This window comes from Fulmarus glacialis, unplaced genomic scaffold (assembly GCF_000690835.1).
Source record: "Fulmarus glacialis isolate BGI_N327 unplaced genomic scaffold, ASM69083v1 scaffold11253, whole genome shotgun sequence".
Lineage (NCBI taxonomy): Eukaryota > Metazoa > Chordata > Aves > Procellariiformes > Procellariidae > Fulmarus > Fulmarus glacialis.
Window position 1 is genome coordinate 34387 of NW_009203579.1, and position 18848 is coordinate 53234.

Below are 18848 nucleotides of genomic sequence, written 5' to 3' on the forward strand. Positions count from 1 at the left end.
TACTGTGTACAGAATTGATGTCAGAAAGCAAAGTCAGAAAGAAGATGAAAAAGTCCTCTTAAATGTGTTCTTTGTTATTATTTTCTATATGGAAATCTGCTTTAAATTAATGTAAAATTTCTGAACAGAAGGCTCTTCGAAGTTTTTAACAGTGCCCGTTTCCACTTGTTCAAACAACACAAACCACACTAATAATTCTCAATTGCATATCAACTTTTTGAAGCAGTAAGGGGTTGCATAAATTGCCTCACATAAACTAGAAAACTGATGCTATACGGGGATAAAGGCAGCTTCCCCCACGCACATACTCCCCAAGCAGTCCTTTTCTCACAAATTAACTTCATCTCTAAGGTAACTGAAATGAGGCTGAGAAGTTGTATTTCACTCCTCCGCTGATGCAGCAATTATAAAAACACTAACGAACTAAGCTCTTCTGCCACCTTAACTATTAAAAAAAAATCAGATACAAGACCCTCAGCATGTCCAAAGTACTCCATGAAGCTACTGCAAAACAACATGAAGTTTATGGTTCTCAATCAGAGCCTCTTATCTGTTTTCCTTTCTTAACTCCTTTTCTACTTGGTCACTTGATTCCTTCCTCCCTGTGTTACTTCCCTCCTTTTCAGAATTCACTTTCAGTCCTCTGATATGGGATCCTCCTTTAGGAATCAAGTCTTGTCTCCTCTTTGTTCTTCAGAAAACTCTAGGAAAAGCAATGCTGATTTCAACTGGCTCGTGAAGATTAAAAAGACTAGCTCATGTTCTGGTGCTCTCATTACACTTTTACACGGATGCATACCTGTTTCACTGTAAAATGTATTTCTTCTACACATTTATGCCGCACAATTGTGCCACAGAATACTAAACTGGCCAGCTCTAGAGTCTTTTTTTCTTTTTCTCCTTGCATTAGAGATTAAATGACATTCTTTAAACTTGCTAAAATAAGGAAAGTTAGCATAAACACTTACAAGCATAATTCCCCATTTATTTGCTCTATAAGGCCAAAAATTCTCCTCTATGTAAAGAAAGAAAATAAAAACTAGTTGCAGTCATGAAGCTGCCACACTAACTTCCCTGAAACAAAAATACATATTTATTGATTGGTGGTGTAGTTCAAGAGAAAAATGATTCCACAGAAAAATTACAACACAGGAAGAGAACACAGATTCTAATGCGGGGCCAGCAAACTACTGGTGTGTGGGGGTCACCTCCAAAGAGCCCACAGAAGACAACTGAGACAGCCAACAAGGGTCAAAGCAGTTACACCGAAGCCTGCATCTACCCAGCAAAACTCTAAATGCGATTTTTCATTACTACAACAGGAAATTTTTTTGAGAGCTCCTTAAAATCCTTATATAAGACATAAATACTAAATATATTCTTTAGCTTGTCTTTTAGAAGATGTTCTATACTTCATGAGGAATTTTTTTAAACGAGGAAAATGAAGTCTCTCAACACGAGAAAGGCTTGGGTTGCTATCAATTTGAATTACATAGCCAGTACCAGCCTACCTACAAGTACACACACAGTACTTTTGTTGAATCACAATATCCCATTTTTAAATTTTAATACTGTGGTTAGCTTTACACCTATAGAACTGAGAAACGGGTCTTCAGTGCTCCCCAATATAATGCAAATAGCAAATATAAAAATAATTTAGCTTATTAGCCACTGGTTAGTTCCCATATCACCATTATAGATCGCAGACATATAGACTGCAAGGGAGAAAGCAGCACCCTATCTTTTTCTTAGGACTATGCTGAGCAGCAGCTCTAATCTCTGCTGTGCATTTCTGTCTCACTTTAAACAGCGAGGTTTCTCTGCTCTTCCTTCTGGCATTTTGGAGGGCAAGCCCAGGCACCAGAATTAGAAAGATAAAGAGCTATTTCACTTCAGGGCTCTTCAAAAAGATCACTCTTATAAACAGTAATGACAGATGCGGGTGACCCCACCCAAATGATTTGTCACCACACCCAGTGAATAAGCACATCAGCTGTTTTTCCGCTAAAGTGATCAGCAATTAACTATTTAACAAAAGTTTAGTGATAATGGTTAAATGGCAAGATTTTTAACATCCCATTGACATAGAGGGAATAATTATATAGTACTGCCTGCATGACTGGTGCTTTCACAAGAGTAGATCTGCACTAGCAGCCTAGCTACGCTGTGGAGCCTCTGCGGATTATCCCACACCGGCAGAGCCCTGCAGTGAGGACACAGGACATTGCCAGCAGATGGAATTCTTCCAGTTCAGCGACATCTTCTCCCCAAGGTGCATTAGCACTCCACTGGTGTATCTGCATGCACATAAGGGCTTTTGCCAACAGAAAAGAAGGGTTTTCTTCCCTCCTCCATGCTTTTAGGCACTGTAAGTCAACCTAAAACTTAGAAGCTTGTACCAAGTGTGGACCCATTGAAGCATGAATAGTGCTTGTACCAGCAGCTATGCCGGCAACACAACAAGCAGCCCACGAACTAAAGAAGCCCTTTTGCTCACATAACCTTGTATGTATACACACACACATACAACAGTTTATATATCATATATACACAATGATATATTTTATATATTATATGTTATATGATTAATATATTGTTATATACTACATATAGTATACCTTATGTATCATACATACTATCCCATATATATATTACATATATATTTATTGTTTATACTTTTATATAAAAATACAGAAGTTCTTCTGAGTGTTTGTATATATATAGCTTTTTTATTGATAGCTATTCTTCTAAAAACAGAACTGGCTTAAGAACAGTTCCTGTCTCAAACAGTTTATAGCAAAAAAAGGAAATACAAACAAGTCAGAAGAGCAAGTTCTAAGGGTCCTTGTATTAATAATGTTTTTTTTTTTTCCTTAGGTTAAATAATGTTGTTTTTTTCCCTTAGGCTAAATTGTGACAAAATAAGGGACAAACAGCAAAGCTGAAGTCACACTGGAGGCAAAAGACTCTGCAACAATGGAGGAACCAGAGAAGCCTTTATAAAGGACAGATGCCACAGGGCAGGAGGGAGTGGAGGAGTAGAGTCAGAGTAAAAACGGAAAAAATTATCCTTGCACAGGAAAACATGTCTTCACAAAAGGACTTCCCAGACTATAAAGGAAAGTAACAAATTCAAAACCACATTCTAAAACCCACAGAAGACGGCCTTAAACTCTCTTCATGCAGACAAGACAAAGGCTGGTTTTCTGAAACCAGTTACATTCTTCTGATTGCTCTCAGTGTAAGTCAGTTCCAGAACAAAGCTTTTCTTTAATTTTAGACAACTACATATTGCTTTCTCTGAAGACTCAGATGCAAGCCTTAAGTCTCTAGAATGAAGCTGTCAGCATACATTGCTTCTGGTTTGCAGAAACTGCCAGCACATTTTTTTCTGGGGCAACCATAAATTCTTTCTAACCTTCTAACCTCAAATCTACCTATTTGCCTTCTTAGCTACTGTTAGCATGCCGCTACCATCCAATGACACTTCAAAAGCATGTTCCTGCTGCCACAGCAGCCAAAAGCATGTACCAATTTGGAAATGACTTTAAGACACTACTCTAGGGGGTTTTATTACTGACATATGATTATCTTTAAAAGTATTTATTTTCCTTCCAGGATCTTTTAGTCTCCAGAAACTTAAATCTTGCTGAACATGAAGATAGTAATGATGGAGTAGAAAGGTTTTTTGGTAAGTCAAAATCCGTAAGTTATAGTGTTTTGAATTATGCTCATCACCCTTTTCTCCCAGTTACTAACTACAAAAACATTTCAGAGATAAGGAATGAAAAATATGATAGTCATGAGAAAAGCATTACATTGATTTTTATTGACTGTTCCAAGCCACAGACTAGATTCCTGGAAATTTCCTATACGTTCCTAAAACAACTTCCATCTATCAAATGACGATCACTTCTGAACATGCATTTGAGCAATCCACTTTTGCTAATCCTTGTTTTTACTACCTCAATACTAGCACTTGGAAGTATTCAATTTAAAGAGCTACAGTTAGCCAGCACCTTAAAACACAGTACTGGACATTCGCAGGAAATTGTTATACAAGACAGAAACCTTGGTAGTTCAGCAAGTACTCTGAGAAAAGAAAAAATAATGCAGTTACAGATACAAGGAATCCAGCAGTTGATACAAATTCTTCAGCGTATTGAAGAGTTACAGCAAACTGCTGTACAAACTGTGCCTTTGTCCTGCCTTTAATATTTTCTAAAGTTATCCTAAATGCCTCTGCTAGTCTCGTTCTGTGCAAGAACAAGCAAAGCAAGCTTCTCTCCCTTCTCTTCCAGTCCTCCCACACAGTCCCCTATCTCTACAGTTTGCCTTGCTCTTCCCCATGAAAAACATAGGGGGTTGCTGTTTTCTTGCACATTTCCAATGTTTAATATCTACAGTGCTTGTGTCCCCCTGTACCTTCCTCCAGCCCCTCTGCACCTATCTCTCTGCACTTTCCTACTCCCACTGACTCCACTTCTGTCACAGTCACCCAGTTACAGGTATATTTTGCCTGTGCTGTCCACACCACTCCCATGAGCACAGACAGTTCACCTCAGTGTATCAGTGTTTGCTTCTCAATACTAGACCTTAGTTCCTTTCGGATCTGTATGTTTCATACTTTGCACCTCTCTCTCCTACTGTAGATCAGTCCTACTTACAGCCCTACACCATTCACCAACACCTTTCTCTATTCCTACCCATGTTGCAGGACAACTCCATTACCATGCTTTGCTTCATCCTCACTCAACTAACTTCTTTGCTAACCCCTTCATTCTTCCCATTCAAATCCTTCCTCCTCCAAACCTACCATACCTCAGACTTTTTTCAAGAGAAGTACTGAAGGTCACATCACATTTTTATCTCAGCCTATGACTCTTCACCTACGCCTATTCCCCCACTTGTCTCATTCAAGTATGAATGCAAAGCAGATATTTATAAGACAGAAGAAGGTATGCTCATCTCTTCAGTTTGTCTCCTTTTACTTCCTTGATAACTTAGGGAAAAAGTGGATAATATTCACAAAAACTATCTTCAAACATGGAAAGCTATTCTGCCTGCATATGCTTTAATCAAGAGAGGTGCTTTGAATCACTCTCTAGAGGAAGTAATTCTTTCCTTTGGGATTAAATAACCTACCCTTCTGTGCCAATGACTCATGTCTATCTCCCTATATATGCTCCTTTGCCTCAAACACTTTCAAAAGCAAACCCATCCCTAACCCCCATTTTGTCTTTCTGGCAGCCCTTCCATTGTCTCTTTATTAAAGCTCACTGAACACACTTTCTGTAAATCCTTGCCTTGAACTATATTATTCCAGCATTTTGACCCAACTTTAGTCCTTTCTATTCCACCGAAACCATTCCTTCCAAACCAGTCTGTTTAACAGAACCATTTGGAGCCAAAGTGGATTCCTCACAAAAAGGAGGAACCACCTCTTCTAGCATGTCAATCTCCTCTGCTTCTATCTACCTAACCCCTCCTGGTCATTCTCCATTGACTTTTCTGGTCTTCTGTTTACTATTGCCACATACACAGGTTTTTCTTACCTTACCAGCCCCCCCTGCACATCTCTCCTGCTGCAAAACAGACCAACTTACAGCTCTACATGATGCAACATACACATCCCATATCCCCAGCATCCACCAGTAGAGAGGAATCTAGCAAGTGGTACCAACTCACTGTTCACACCTCACGTGCTCATCTCAGAATCTGCCTTCTCCCTGCATTCGCAGTTGCAGCTGCGTATCTTCAGGTTTGAGCTCTAGCTAACCACATTTTTTTTCCCAACCATCTCCCTTTCACTCCTTTCTTGAAAGCTTCACAAATTTGCAACTATATACTTGGTCTCACCTTTGACTTGTGTCTTAGATATTAGGTCTAGATCAGAGAGTCACCTAAAGATCTTTTGGTTTTCCTTTATGGACAAGATCCAAGATGCAGCTTTTTCTAACCACACACATGTGAAACCTTGCAAGATAAGGGAAGTCTGGCCTGCAACTCCATTACATATCACTTTTGGATGCAATTTTCCCCTCTTCAGAATGACTGACAGCATCTCCTCCTCCAGGAAATTGTCTCATTTAGACACTACCCTCTTCTATATTGCTGCTCCAAGGTCCTCTGTATCCCCATCAGTGCAGAGTGCACGGACTGGGGGGGTGTGGGTGGCAGGGGGGAGAGGGTGTGTTGGGGGGGGTGTCCCCTCCCAAACTTGTTAACCAAGTTTGGTTAACACTATCTATTCATTTACATTTTACACACCTTCTCCCAGGTTTTCTGTTTCAAGTAGGACAAACTACCAATACACATCAATAATGCTTCCTTATTTTTTCCTCAAAACTTAGAGGCACTAACAATAAAAATCTGACCATTGTTTGGGGACTGGTATTTTAAGAATACCAATTTGTCATGCTGACAAATACCTTCTTCCTTTGCTACCTATTTTAAACTTAGTTTACAAGTCTGGAGCCTTTGCATTCTAAAAACATCTACCATGACAGAATCCTAGCATGTAATTAAGGTTTCTACGTATTTTAAAAAAGCAAAATATGAAGAATAACCCAGGATGGTGCCACACAATAGAGTTCTTATTGCCAGAGTTTAGTAATTTAGACTTGGGGTTTGCAAGTTTATGTTAAAAGTGAGGACATAGCATCTAGTGCTCACTAGATCTCATTTTATTTAATTTAAAAGAACTAGGCAATTTACCCTCCCTCAGCACATAATGCAGATCATTGGCTGAGGAGGATCTAAAGTAATGCTACAGCTGCTAAGCTCTTCCTTTGCACTAAGTTCTGCATTCATTTCTGCTCTAGTCTGTATTTCTATTTTATAATGAAACATACAGCCTAGTTATTTATAGGCTTTCTAAGGATTAACTACACACTCATAAGAATAAACCCTCAAGAGGTTAACCTCATCCTCTTAAGCTTCACACACTACAATCCCAGAGATAGCTGGCAACCACAGCCAAGAGAGAAAAAATAATCCCACATCTTGCTAATCCTTTAGCCAATCACCTCACGCAACAGTGGAGAGGCCTCTCGGAGGCCTACAACACAATCTGTCTCAAGAGTACTGTCAATCCAAAAGATACATATTTCACAGAACCATTAGCAACTAGCCTCAAAAGGCAAAATAAGACATACCTGGCTACTCAGTGGTACACTGAAATCATGCATCTAAAATGAAATGCTAAAAAAGATTCCAGTTTGCTGCTTGTATTTCCCATTCAGATATTTGCATATTCTACTCATAAAACTACCTACTTTATTAATTTGAAAGTAAATCTAACAAATTTTGCATTGTTTACATCTAGATAGATCAATTTAACTGTCCCTTACACTTCCATGCGTGAACTTTGAGTACCTTTGATTTTCCAGCCAGATCATATCTCTGAAAAAAAAAAAAACCAAAAACAAACCACCCACAAAACCAAACCAAAAAATCTTCAAGTTAAACCATGATAATCTACCTAATTCTTTCATATCATGATCTGGATTCCTCCTTAATCCCCAACATGAACACTGCCTGCAGCTGCAGCAGTGCCAAGGAGTTAACAGGTGCACTTACCTTTTAAGTCAAAGGTTTCTGTTTTGTTTATTACTTATCTAGCAAAAGTGCTACTTCATTCAATGTTAATATAAAACATTAAACGGTGCCATTTAAAAAAATTAGCAAGGAGGTTGTTTAGCCACACTGCTGCACCGTGGCTGGAAGTTAAAGCCTTCAAGAACATGCAGGTAAAGTATAAGGTCAGAGGGATGACTGTTAATAACCAAATATCATCCACAGTTCTTTCCTGAAGTAAGGATTTTTAATCAACATGAGGATTAGCACTGCTTACAAGCTCACTGAGTCCAACCATATTACTTTTTTTTTTTTTAATGTGTCAATTCACTCATTCTCTTTTGTACGTGCTTAATATACTCCTATTCCAAAGCCTGGCATTTGACTTTGTAGGTAAATTCTCTGAAAAATCCCAGGCCCATGAGACTACAAGTCGCTACCCTCAGAGTCTGTCCTCTAATAGGCTTCCACCATTTAACTGGAAATAAAAAAGTATAAAACAAAGATAGTTAAAAATCATCTTTATTTCAAAAAGTTATTCCCACTAATTAAAGGCTTTATTCCCCTTCCAGAATTCAGATAAGGCCCAGCAGCAACAGGAATTGCTCTAACTCAGTTGGGAAACTCTTGAATCATCTCGTGTCCAGAAACAACGGCCCGTAAAGAGAGAAGGGAAGGAGGGGAAAAAAGTCAAACCCTGACAAAAATGCAGACTTTATCTAATCAAGAAAAACTATACAAGTGAACATCAGCTAGGAAAATTAAACTTTCCTCCTATCCTCAAAATTTATTGTACGTAAGTATCCTCAGTAGTATGACGCCAGAGGCTACTTGATTGCATCTTCTACTGTTACAGATTGCTCCAGCCTATTTGCATTCTGAAAAGAAGTTTCATGATCTTTCATGCTCATAATAGATGTCTAAGCCGTTAAATTACTATTTCTTTTCTTATCTTGAAAGACACTGCACTCCAACAGCATGGCCCTTCCATTGTTCTTTACACTAAGTCGGGTCCCTGAACAATACTGACAGCTGCTATCAAACTGGGCTCTGCTCACTCTCGGTGCAGCTGCCGCTCGTAGGAACAGACAGGCTTCTGATGTGTCCTCCCCCTCTGGGGAGAGGGCTTGACACGCTGCGTGCTCAGTGAGGGGAAGCAAAGGTCCACTGAATTGTCAACCCAATTTTATGCTATTCAGATTTTCCAGGATGCACACCGTCCCTTTCAAACAAAATCAAGCATATGTCAGAGCATGAAACTTATTGTGCAGCACAAGATAATTATTGATCATGTAAGACACTAAAAGATTACTGTGACATACATCTAATTTTAGCATTATGTATATGCATGCATCTACACGATCAAAGAAATTTTGTGCCCAACGTGTTCATTTCCTCATTCAGTTTTGGATTTGTATGGCATCATTCAGAAGTCTTTCAGAAGACACAGAAAAGCATCTCTTTTGGTGAATCTTAGATAATTTAAAAACAAAAAAGGGGGAGGTTTCTATCCCTGCTTCCAAAGAGCTTCCCCCCCAAAAAAAAACGTTCTTAATTGCATGTGATGCTTGCAGCTCCTATTGTTTTTAAAAGACTATATTGTGTAGACTTTAAAAAGAGGTACATGACATGCTTGAGATAACAAAATTTGGTTTGGCTAAGTAGCACTATCTTAAGTCCAGCAAGAATGTTTTAAAATATATTTCAATACATATTTCCATTTACTGCATAAAATATTCTTTAAAACCAGTTCATTAAAAAGGGTTTTCCATTCCATTTTCATCCTAAAGAAGTAATTCATTTTAAAAAATGCAAGAAAGTACAGTTCTCTAATCTTTGCTAATCAAATATCACAAATGTACATGTGCTGTATTTCAAAGATCAAATCAAGTATTCATAAAGTAATTCATTACACAAGCAAAGCATAGAGGAGATTGTGACAAATACAGATGTAATTGTGTGGGTTTCTAAGATGTGATTAGTAAATCAACTAAGTAACAGTCAAAATTTGATACGAAGGGAAAAAACAGTGCAGATTTGAAGGGGGGGGTATGTTTATGCAAAGCTAATCTGTCAAGTGTAATAAAGCAGCTTGAATAAAATTTAAGCTGAAAATCCACTGAAGCTCCCCATTTCAGGGAGGAAAAGCTATTAAAGGGAAATGAAGGTCACCCTCCCAGTTTATTTCACCTAATTGACTGCCAATAGCTTACCACAGGCAAACCGACTGCAGATCTGCAATTGAGAAACTGATGAAAGGAGAGTTTTCAAGCTGAGGCTCATTCTTTTAATCCTCCCTCACTCCTATTTTTTTTTCCCATCTCCAGTTGGGATGTAATTTTAAGCACAGATGGATTAACTGGTTCCATTGTCTGTAGACGTCATTGGACTATGGCACTGTTAATCCGTACAGCAGCATGTCTAATTATCATTACAAAGTGTCTGAGGGAACTATAAAGACCAGCAGGGCATCTTCTCACAAGCAATTAACATAAATTGATAAATGAGTAATTTGAATCCGCTCAAGGCGCTCACATATGAATAAAATCAGAAAGGACGGGTTCTTGTTTCAGCTACTTCTTTCACTCGGTCTGGAAGGGCAGAAAACATGAGAAATATTCTAGACTTAGTGGCGGGGGAAATGAACTCATGCAGTGGAAGGAATGTATGGTTCAGAAAGTTCATTAATACAAAGCAAATGACTTGTGATTGACAGCCAGTCACAAGCAAGTAGTATTAACTTATTTCAGCATATTTAGAAGCACATACTTGGTGAAAGGCTATTGGAACACTGTGTCAGACAATTAATACTACTTCAAAAGCAAGTGAAGTTTCTTTTCAGTAGCTTGCTAATTTAAAATTCATGAAAGATCCACAGGAAAGGGAAAGAAAGAAGAATGAATAGTTGTACAGGCTCCAAGAACTCAAGTGTCACAAAAAGCATGAGGCAAAGGTAACTAGATCAACTGACATACAATACCTACAAATAAACAAGCAACTCTCCTAAACATCATATTTCTTGCATGAAAAGCTCTATTACGCAGAGCATTGCTGCACAAAATGATGTTCTGACAAAGTAAACTATTAACTTTATCCCTGCTAAAATCTTTGTGAAGCAAGGCAAACACTTCATCAACATTGGGCATCAAAACAGTGTTAGATATCAAAACATTAAGTTTATTTTAAAAGTAGCAAAGCAGTAAGATATGAAAGCAAGTTATACACACTGTAGGAGGTAGACCTGGAAGGCCACGTACCCCGATGATGGCATTCAGTTCAGCCATGGTCACTTGTTTGGCACGTTCTACAGCTTGGGCCACTTGCTGCTGATGCTATTAAAAGAAGAAGGGGTATGGGGAGGAATTTGTGTTAAGGTATTGACTACACCAAATCAAACCAGGATCACAAATACCTGAATAACCGGTTTGTTTGCAGAAGCCCAGGCTACCTATTGCAAGACATCTTATGCAGGTAAAAGGTAACAGTGCCCTATTTCTCACCTGTTCAAAAGCAAACAAGAGCCTTGAAGGCAGCCAGATCACCTCTTCCCCCATGCCACTTCAATATTAATTTTCTGGTAAATGAATTATCAGTTTCTAATTGAGTTGACAGGATGATAATGTCAACTTCACACTAGTGTCAATTTTAACATTTATATACTCTGTGCCCACACAGTAAAACCTACTGAAATTTCAAACAGGGAAAAGAAGTCCTTTGCTGAACTCAACAAGAATTACCAATGCTCTTTGTAAACTATAGAGTTTGAAAAGGTATTTCCAAAATAATAGGCTTCAAAATGTAACAGCAGCTGTCCACAATATGGTACAATCGCAGTCATTCAGACCAGATGCAGGTTTGTAACCTTAAACAGTGTTTTGCATCTGAGCTAACCACTCACCTTCTACTATCACTAAAATCTGATACAAATTATGTAGACAAGATAAGCATGCTTATTTCACCAGATTCACATTTGACAACTGAATATCAAATAATCACCATGATTAGAAATGAAAGCATTTTGTTGCATTGGTAATATTTTACAGACTCCCACTCTCCTCAGGCAATGAATAAGGCTGAGCCATTGTCACTAGTTTGAACTCAGATTTGTTAGATCAAATTAGCAGGGGGTTTGCACACTTCAGCTATAACAGATGTTCCTTACACTTGTGTATTGTGATAAAATTAACATCTTAAAACTAGCTAATTTGCAAACAGAAAAGCAACATAATTGCACTTTAACAGCTGAACAGTTTTACTTACTTCCTGAGACAAAAATGGGATGACTTGTGCACAAATTGTATTCAATCTCTTGGCGATTTCTGTCTACAGAGGAAAAGTATTTTGATTAAAACTGTGTTTTAGGTTTGTTGCCATATATCAACTAGTGTACAAGATTATATTAAGTTCACATGGTGAAGAAAGTAACAAAAAATCCACATTTTCATACTACTTCAAATACAAATAGCTAATATATAAGCCCAGATGAGGACAGAGATTTAGTTAGCTACTCTAGGACATCTGCCATGTCTAAAGCACCTAATCTGTATACACATTTAGGCACAAATCTGGTCCTTGTACATAGCTCATTAACAAGTAAAGCATTTTTGAAAGCCATTAAGTCCAAGATAAAGCCTTTTAAAAGGTAGATTTATTATTACTCAAACTATCAAACAGCATAACATGAAGGTGACAGGCATCGAAGAAAAATGTTTCTTTCATGATCAATTTTATCTGCCTATTAGAAGGTAAAATTAGTTTTGCTGACAGAAACACAGCATCCGGAGTACAAAAGAAATACCAAAACAGAAGTGAGGTAGAATGGAGACAAAAGGTACAGACTTCTCAAACATCCATATTGAGAGAGAATTAAAATAATGCAGACAAGAAAAAGAATCAGATCAGAAAATGCAATAGTCAATAACAACAAATTAGTGAAACCATGAGTGACAGGAGAACAATAAGGCTAGGAACCAGCAAAGAACAGAACAATCCTTCACTGAAAGCAGCAGAGAAGACAGCAGGACGAAGTGTTTCAGTCCCACTTTTCGACAGCTTTATGTATCTCCCACTTCTATATCTCCCACTTTTGGCATGTTAACTTGAACATAGGATTTGTGGTGGGGTACAGGGATCTTTTTCGCTCATTACTCGGTCCTACCTGTGCTTTCAGCTTTTCAGACCTATACCTCTGCCCACCATTCAGAATCACCATTATAATTAACCCTCAAGGTATTTGCACAACTTCTACAGTTTTCCTTAAAAACATCTCCTGCACTCACTGTAGCACAAAACCAAAATTAGTGTCCAGATGTGAACACAGCCTATATACAAGACACTCCGAACAGCTCTTGTCAGTCTCTACCATATCATTAATCCATACAGATATTTCTTGGGGTTTTTATTTTGTTTTAAGACACAAGAAACAAGAGATCCCTGCTGAGAATCATTAGGCCTTCCATGAAATGACACGCATAAATCTGAGCAAAGATAATCTCTTTCGAAGAAGTCAGACAAAAACATTGCTAACTCATCTGCCAAGCCTTTCCCTGACCCTTCCCATCATCCTGATTTTAGGAAGACACTGTGATGTGCTCATCCTCATGCATCAGTCAAGCAGTAATTAGGATACAAAAGCCACCCTCTGCTTTTAAGTCTCAGCCGACAGGTGATTTGGGATCTAAATACAACTAGCAAGCTTTAACACTTCTTTCCCCACCTCTGACAGACACAGGGAAAAGACGTGATAGCACTGAGACTTGTAAAACACCACATCTCTCTGACGTAAGCTGAAGTACTCCACCTGACTGAAGTCTGGCATTTGACACAGCCACTCCAAAATTTTGCGGAGACAAGAGTCTCCAAAGCAGTTCTGGGATGGTTTCTTCCTAGGACAAAAGGTTTCCCTTAAATAAGGGCAATGAAGTGAAAGTTGCTTTACAGCAAAGCTTTCTCCCCCTGCAACAAGGGGAACAGACCTCTATTCTCAACAGAAACAGCTACTATTTCACACAGTACTACAGCGGTTTCTGTTTTGTTTGGGCCACAACCATAAAATATCCATCGTTCTGTGTGTAGCCGCTAGTACTGGTACTACATACATACCAGCAACAAGGAAGTTACCAGCTTAACTATTATCAGTTATCAGACTTAACTATTATCAAATCTGTTGGTACTTTCAGTGCCTGTTAAAAAGTTAAAAAAAACTGACAGGACTGTGAGAATCTATGTAATAAAGGGCATTTTTCCACATACCTAGTATGTCTCTGCAGAAAGCAAGGTATGTCAGCTATGGAAAGAAAGTCCGTTACGTAGCAATCTGCTGGCTGATGTTTAGCTAAGATGTTTAGGATCCAAGAAGTTAATTCCCCTAGACCAATGGGATTACCTTTGTTTTCAGGACAGACGCCAGGATGAATCATAACAGGTGATAAGAGGAGAAAGAAAAAAGTAAAATAAGAAACTCATTTGGTTTCTACTGAGAAGTTCTTTGGCCTGTATGGCCTACACAAAAGTCTCCCTATTCTGTATTACTGAGATAAGTATCCTTACTGTAGCTGTAAGAAAAAAAAAAATCTATTTTCAGTAGATCTATAAAACATGCAAGTTGTCCACATTATTGGGTTTTCCTGCACAAGTCCCAAATATCTGAGCTCACAGTAATAACACAGCATACAGGACGGCACACAGCAAGACACGAGAATGCAGCATCATGCAATAATTACCAGTCCCAGTGCAGGTCAATTAGATTTTTTTTTTTTTTAATTTTTATTTCTTTTCTAAAAAAAGGGGGCACAATCAACTTTCCCCCTTTCCCAGTCAATCTTCCTTCAAAATTATTGTCCCAGTACTATCACACCTGACTTAGTATCAGAACTGAAAAAAATGTATCCTTTTGAGTTTGTCTTTACCAAAGTAGGGCATCATTGGTGATCATGTATGAACAGCATCCTTAATATTCATCCACAGTGCTAGGTAAAAACTTGAACATACATGCCATAAATAAGTTTATTTTGAGATTTCTTGCTGCTGTTACCAGTGCCAGTTAAGAGACATTTACACTGAAAGGAATCTTCATAACAAAAGCCTGCTTACCTTTAAAAGGCAGTTTGCCTACTAGCACTATTTCCCACACACAATTAAATAAAGCACTTATAATTATTTATCCACTATGAGATTTCATACATCTCCTGTTTGCTGCCCTCAAATGTTTAGTAAAAACTATTCTTATTCACAAACATGTTAAAAAAATATTTTTGCTCTCTAGTGAGTTGTCGAAGTTAGGTTTTAATGCACAATTCACCTGATCTTGCCCATCAGTAGTTGCAAGAGGTTGTTTTCAGAACTGAGAAAAAGGAACTTTCATTACTTTAAACATAAATCTAGCCGTTCAAAAGGTAATGTATGTTCACCTTTCAAGGTGAAATATCTTTGAGTATATATGCGTGCACATGTGTGTCTGTATATATATATTCATTCTTGAAAGCAAAAACCTTTTTTGAAGGAGTCTAAGAGAGCTTTGTTAATCAAGACTAGACATCAGTAATTGGTGGCATTAGAGTAAGCTATATATTCCAGATTTGGGGCTCATGCATTTGAAAGTCTTAAAAGAAAGGTACTTATCGGTTACTTCTCGCGGCCTCCCAATGTAACATAGCTATTATCTAACTGCTGATTTTGAGACGTGTAGGGCAGTTAGAAGAATGAGTAAACAAAGAAAATTTTGCAGAAAGCTGCTCAGAGCATAGACCAACATGACTAATTGCCCAAGTTCTTTGGCTCCTTCGCAAAGCAGACTGTAGAAGCCTTCATCTCTCATGAAAGCCCTCCTAGCTCTATGGCAGCTCTTAGCAAAGTATCTGAAGTGCCCTTAATTGTTTGTGTTGTTAATGCACAGCCTCTTGAATACATTCATTTTTAATAGAGGACTTGAGTGTGGGGCCCATCAAAGAATGACAAAACTACATCATTCACTGGTTCTTGCTGTTGCAATGATTGTCTTTTGATTTATTTGCAAATGACAAGCTTGTCAGACCCCTGACTGAAATGCTACCCTCCTTTCTGAAGTATCATTAAAAATTAACATGAAGGAATTCAGCTGCATTTTGTAAAATTAAGTTGAGCCAATGGATTTTTTTTTCTTCACTCCTGTAATTTTTTTGCCTCCGTTCCATCTAATTACGGACTTAAATGTTTTGACCTAACCATTGCCAAACTCAAGTGTTTGTACTTAAGTTTGTCTCTTGCTAAAGTGAATTCTCAACATAATGACAAAGAACAAAGCAGCCAGACTAGTTACTAAATACAATATTCATTTAAACAAGTTATTTTACTAAGCAGTTAAGAAAGAGCTTTTATATGCAATTGTAATCTTTTTCCTTCTGCATTGTTTAAAAACTTGAAGCGTTTTCCTCTACAGTAGTCTATTCCAAATCATTTTGCATTTTGACAGACTGTACTTTCCAAAGCACCATGTAAGATATCATACTTGAATCAACATGATTTCTTAAACAACTACAGATTTTTGCACTGGAATGAAAAGGAGGAAGTATAATACAAGTATCCAAACTCTAACTATTTCTCACCACACCTAACACCCATGTGTATTTTATCACTAATGCTGGAAGCCCTAGCCTACAGAAGCCACAACTCTCACTTCTGAGTGAAGAACGCAAACTTCCTCTGAGGAGAATTAGTTAATCACCGTTCAGTTTCAGAGGTTTCAACAATAATAATTTTGGCTTTGCTCCAATCAGTGTCTACCATATATGCCCCAATAGTGACTTTAGCTATAGCATGCATGGTGATCTAAAGCAAACATTAAATCTTACAATACGTTATTTTTAACAATCAGTTGTATTGCAACAACTGTTTTATTATTAGTGCTGAGACTCCTCAAAGCTGTCCAGACCTACCTTTACAAAACAATGCTCAGCTAAAAATGTCCATTGAATGTCAGAAGCTTGTACTCTTTCTTGCAAACTGCACTTCCTATATCACGAAGTTAGATCAGGATTTGAAAGCACTCTATCACCACTTCTTAAGCACAGGCTTGTGTATTCTCATTTATTACATTTTTATTTACCTTAGTTATTTCAACCCAATTTTGAGAATCACATTTGTCATTAGATGGGGAAGAATACAGCTTAGGAACAACATGATTAAAAGTAAAGCAAAAAACCCCAAAGTTCTGATGATACCAAAAAAAGCATGTCCTAATCCATTCCTTTCAAGTAAAAGAATCAAAGAATCAGCCTTTAATGCACAGAAAAGAATATACTGTCAAATCACATTCACAAAAGCTTGAGAAGATAATTCTTAAGTACTCTGCTTCCACTTACACTTTCAACATGTAGAAAGCCAAGTACAACACTGAACTCATTCTGGAAGAACAAAATGGACTTCCTGCCATTTACAGCATGTAACACAGTAATCCACTAGGGAGTAAAGGTCAATGTTGCACTTTTGGTCATTACTGAATCATTTGAGATTATCTGTGATGGGGATGAGAAGAAAATCGAAGGCTATGAGAATGCTGCAAATGACTTGACCTCAGACCAATTTTCATCTCCATCTGTCTAACAGACATGTGGATAAAAGCCCCCTTTATGGGACATGCTTGACCATTTTTTTTTAATCCCTGTTGCAAGCCAGAAATCAGTTAAATACTACATTTCAAAAGTCCTTGGGTAAGAAACTGCATGTGTATATTTCAGCCTTGAGCTGAAGTTTAGTACCCATTCAGTATTTTCATTTTTCCGTCAGAATCACTGAAACAAGCAGTACACTTAAACGATGTAGCCTTTATTCTTTTTGTGATTGAGATCTTTGAAGACAACAAAAAGCACACATATTCACAGAGCAATTACAAAAACGAAACATTCCACTGTGCTTAGGTCTCTGCATGCTTTGTTAGAACTTTACTACAGAAAGACTCAAGCACTTCCAAAAATTTTTTGCTAAAAATTCAGGGGGGTGAGGGGATGTTGGAGGTATAATTAAATCTCAAAACTTAAATATTCAAAAGCCTCAAATGATTAAGGCTAGCATTCTGTGAACTTTGCTGTTCATGAGTTATTGAATCCATGTTGAGCACTGAGATACGCATATATTATTAATGCCCTTTTATTTAAAACTAATACACTACAATCTGTTTTGGCAATGGCTGCAAAAGGAAAAAAAAAAAATAAAGGCAACATGCCATTTAAAAGTTTAGGCCCCCATAGTATATCAATGTCAAACAACAGCATGTCAAGCTAAGATTCAATTCAGGTAAGTGCCACTGCCAAATTTTCTTGTTCCCAGACGTGCTTTAAGATTATTTTATTGCTTAAAATTTAATTTGTTCCAACTCACGTCTCCATGACAACGTTGGCTAACCCTGCAAATCATTTGGGTAATTGGATATCTTATCTTTCTATTGCTCTCAAATCGAATGATTCTGCTAGAACTGCAGCAGCCAATCAAATTTAGAGGCCTCCTGAGAAATAGACTCGCACAAGTAGCCACATTCATCTCCCCTTTACCGCCGTATTAACCACCCTGCGACAAACTGTGGAAGTTGGCCTTCAAACTCTATTTTAAATTATAAACACTGTCATTACTAATATTCTCACCAATAGGAGGGGGTGGGAAGGTTTATTCTCAACAGATACTTGAACTTCAATCTGACAAGCGGCAATGGGTAGCGCTCATCTCAGCGACAGGAACAATCTCTGTATTTTGGGCATAAGCTGTCAGTTTAACATGACATATCATTAACAAATACAGCTTTCCCTCTGCCCCACATTTGTATTACTCATTTTAATTGCGAGATCAGCCACCCACAAGATGATGATATTAAAACCCCAGAAGACTGGCATGAAAAATCTTTAGCTATGAAAAAAACCAAAACATCACCATATTGCAAGTGGGAGTGGGGAGAGAAAGAAGTAACAGAAATATTAACAGAATAAAAACTCAAAATGATAAAGCTACAGAATGCTAGATAGTTTCCAAAGTGAAATTAGTATTTTTTTAATTCAGTACCTAAACTAAATTTATCTGAATCCTCTCAGATGTCAGTTTAAATTACAGAAAGGTCACGTTAATTTAAACATAAGCTACATACAACGCACAAGTCAACAGCACTTGCCAAACATCTACTACAGGTTTGGACTTCGTTCAACTGTAAAGTGAAGTGACTGGATATATGTCAGATGTCTAATTTCAATGCTTTCTATAATAATAGAGAGAGGCTGCTGTGTAGCTCTCAATGAACTGCCCATCCCATT

The 18848-nt window shown here is 37.8% G+C and overlaps 1 protein-coding gene across 1 annotated transcript in view; it reads right to left on the reverse strand.

Moving 5' to 3' along the window:
* LOC104070425 (transducin-like enhancer protein 1) overlaps positions 1 to 18848 on the reverse strand; it is a gene marked incomplete at its 3' end in the record, with an annotated part of 66130 nt that overhangs the window by 33709 nt on the left and 13573 nt on the right. The window contains exons 4-5 of the mRNA XM_009574689.1: positions 11839 to 11901; positions 10836 to 10910 (exon numbers count right to left, since the gene is read on the reverse strand). Of these exons, the coding sequence (XP_009572984.1) occupies positions 10836 to 10910; positions 11839 to 11901 (138 nt within the window). The remainder of the gene's footprint in view (positions 1 to 10835; positions 10911 to 11838; positions 11902 to 18848) is intronic.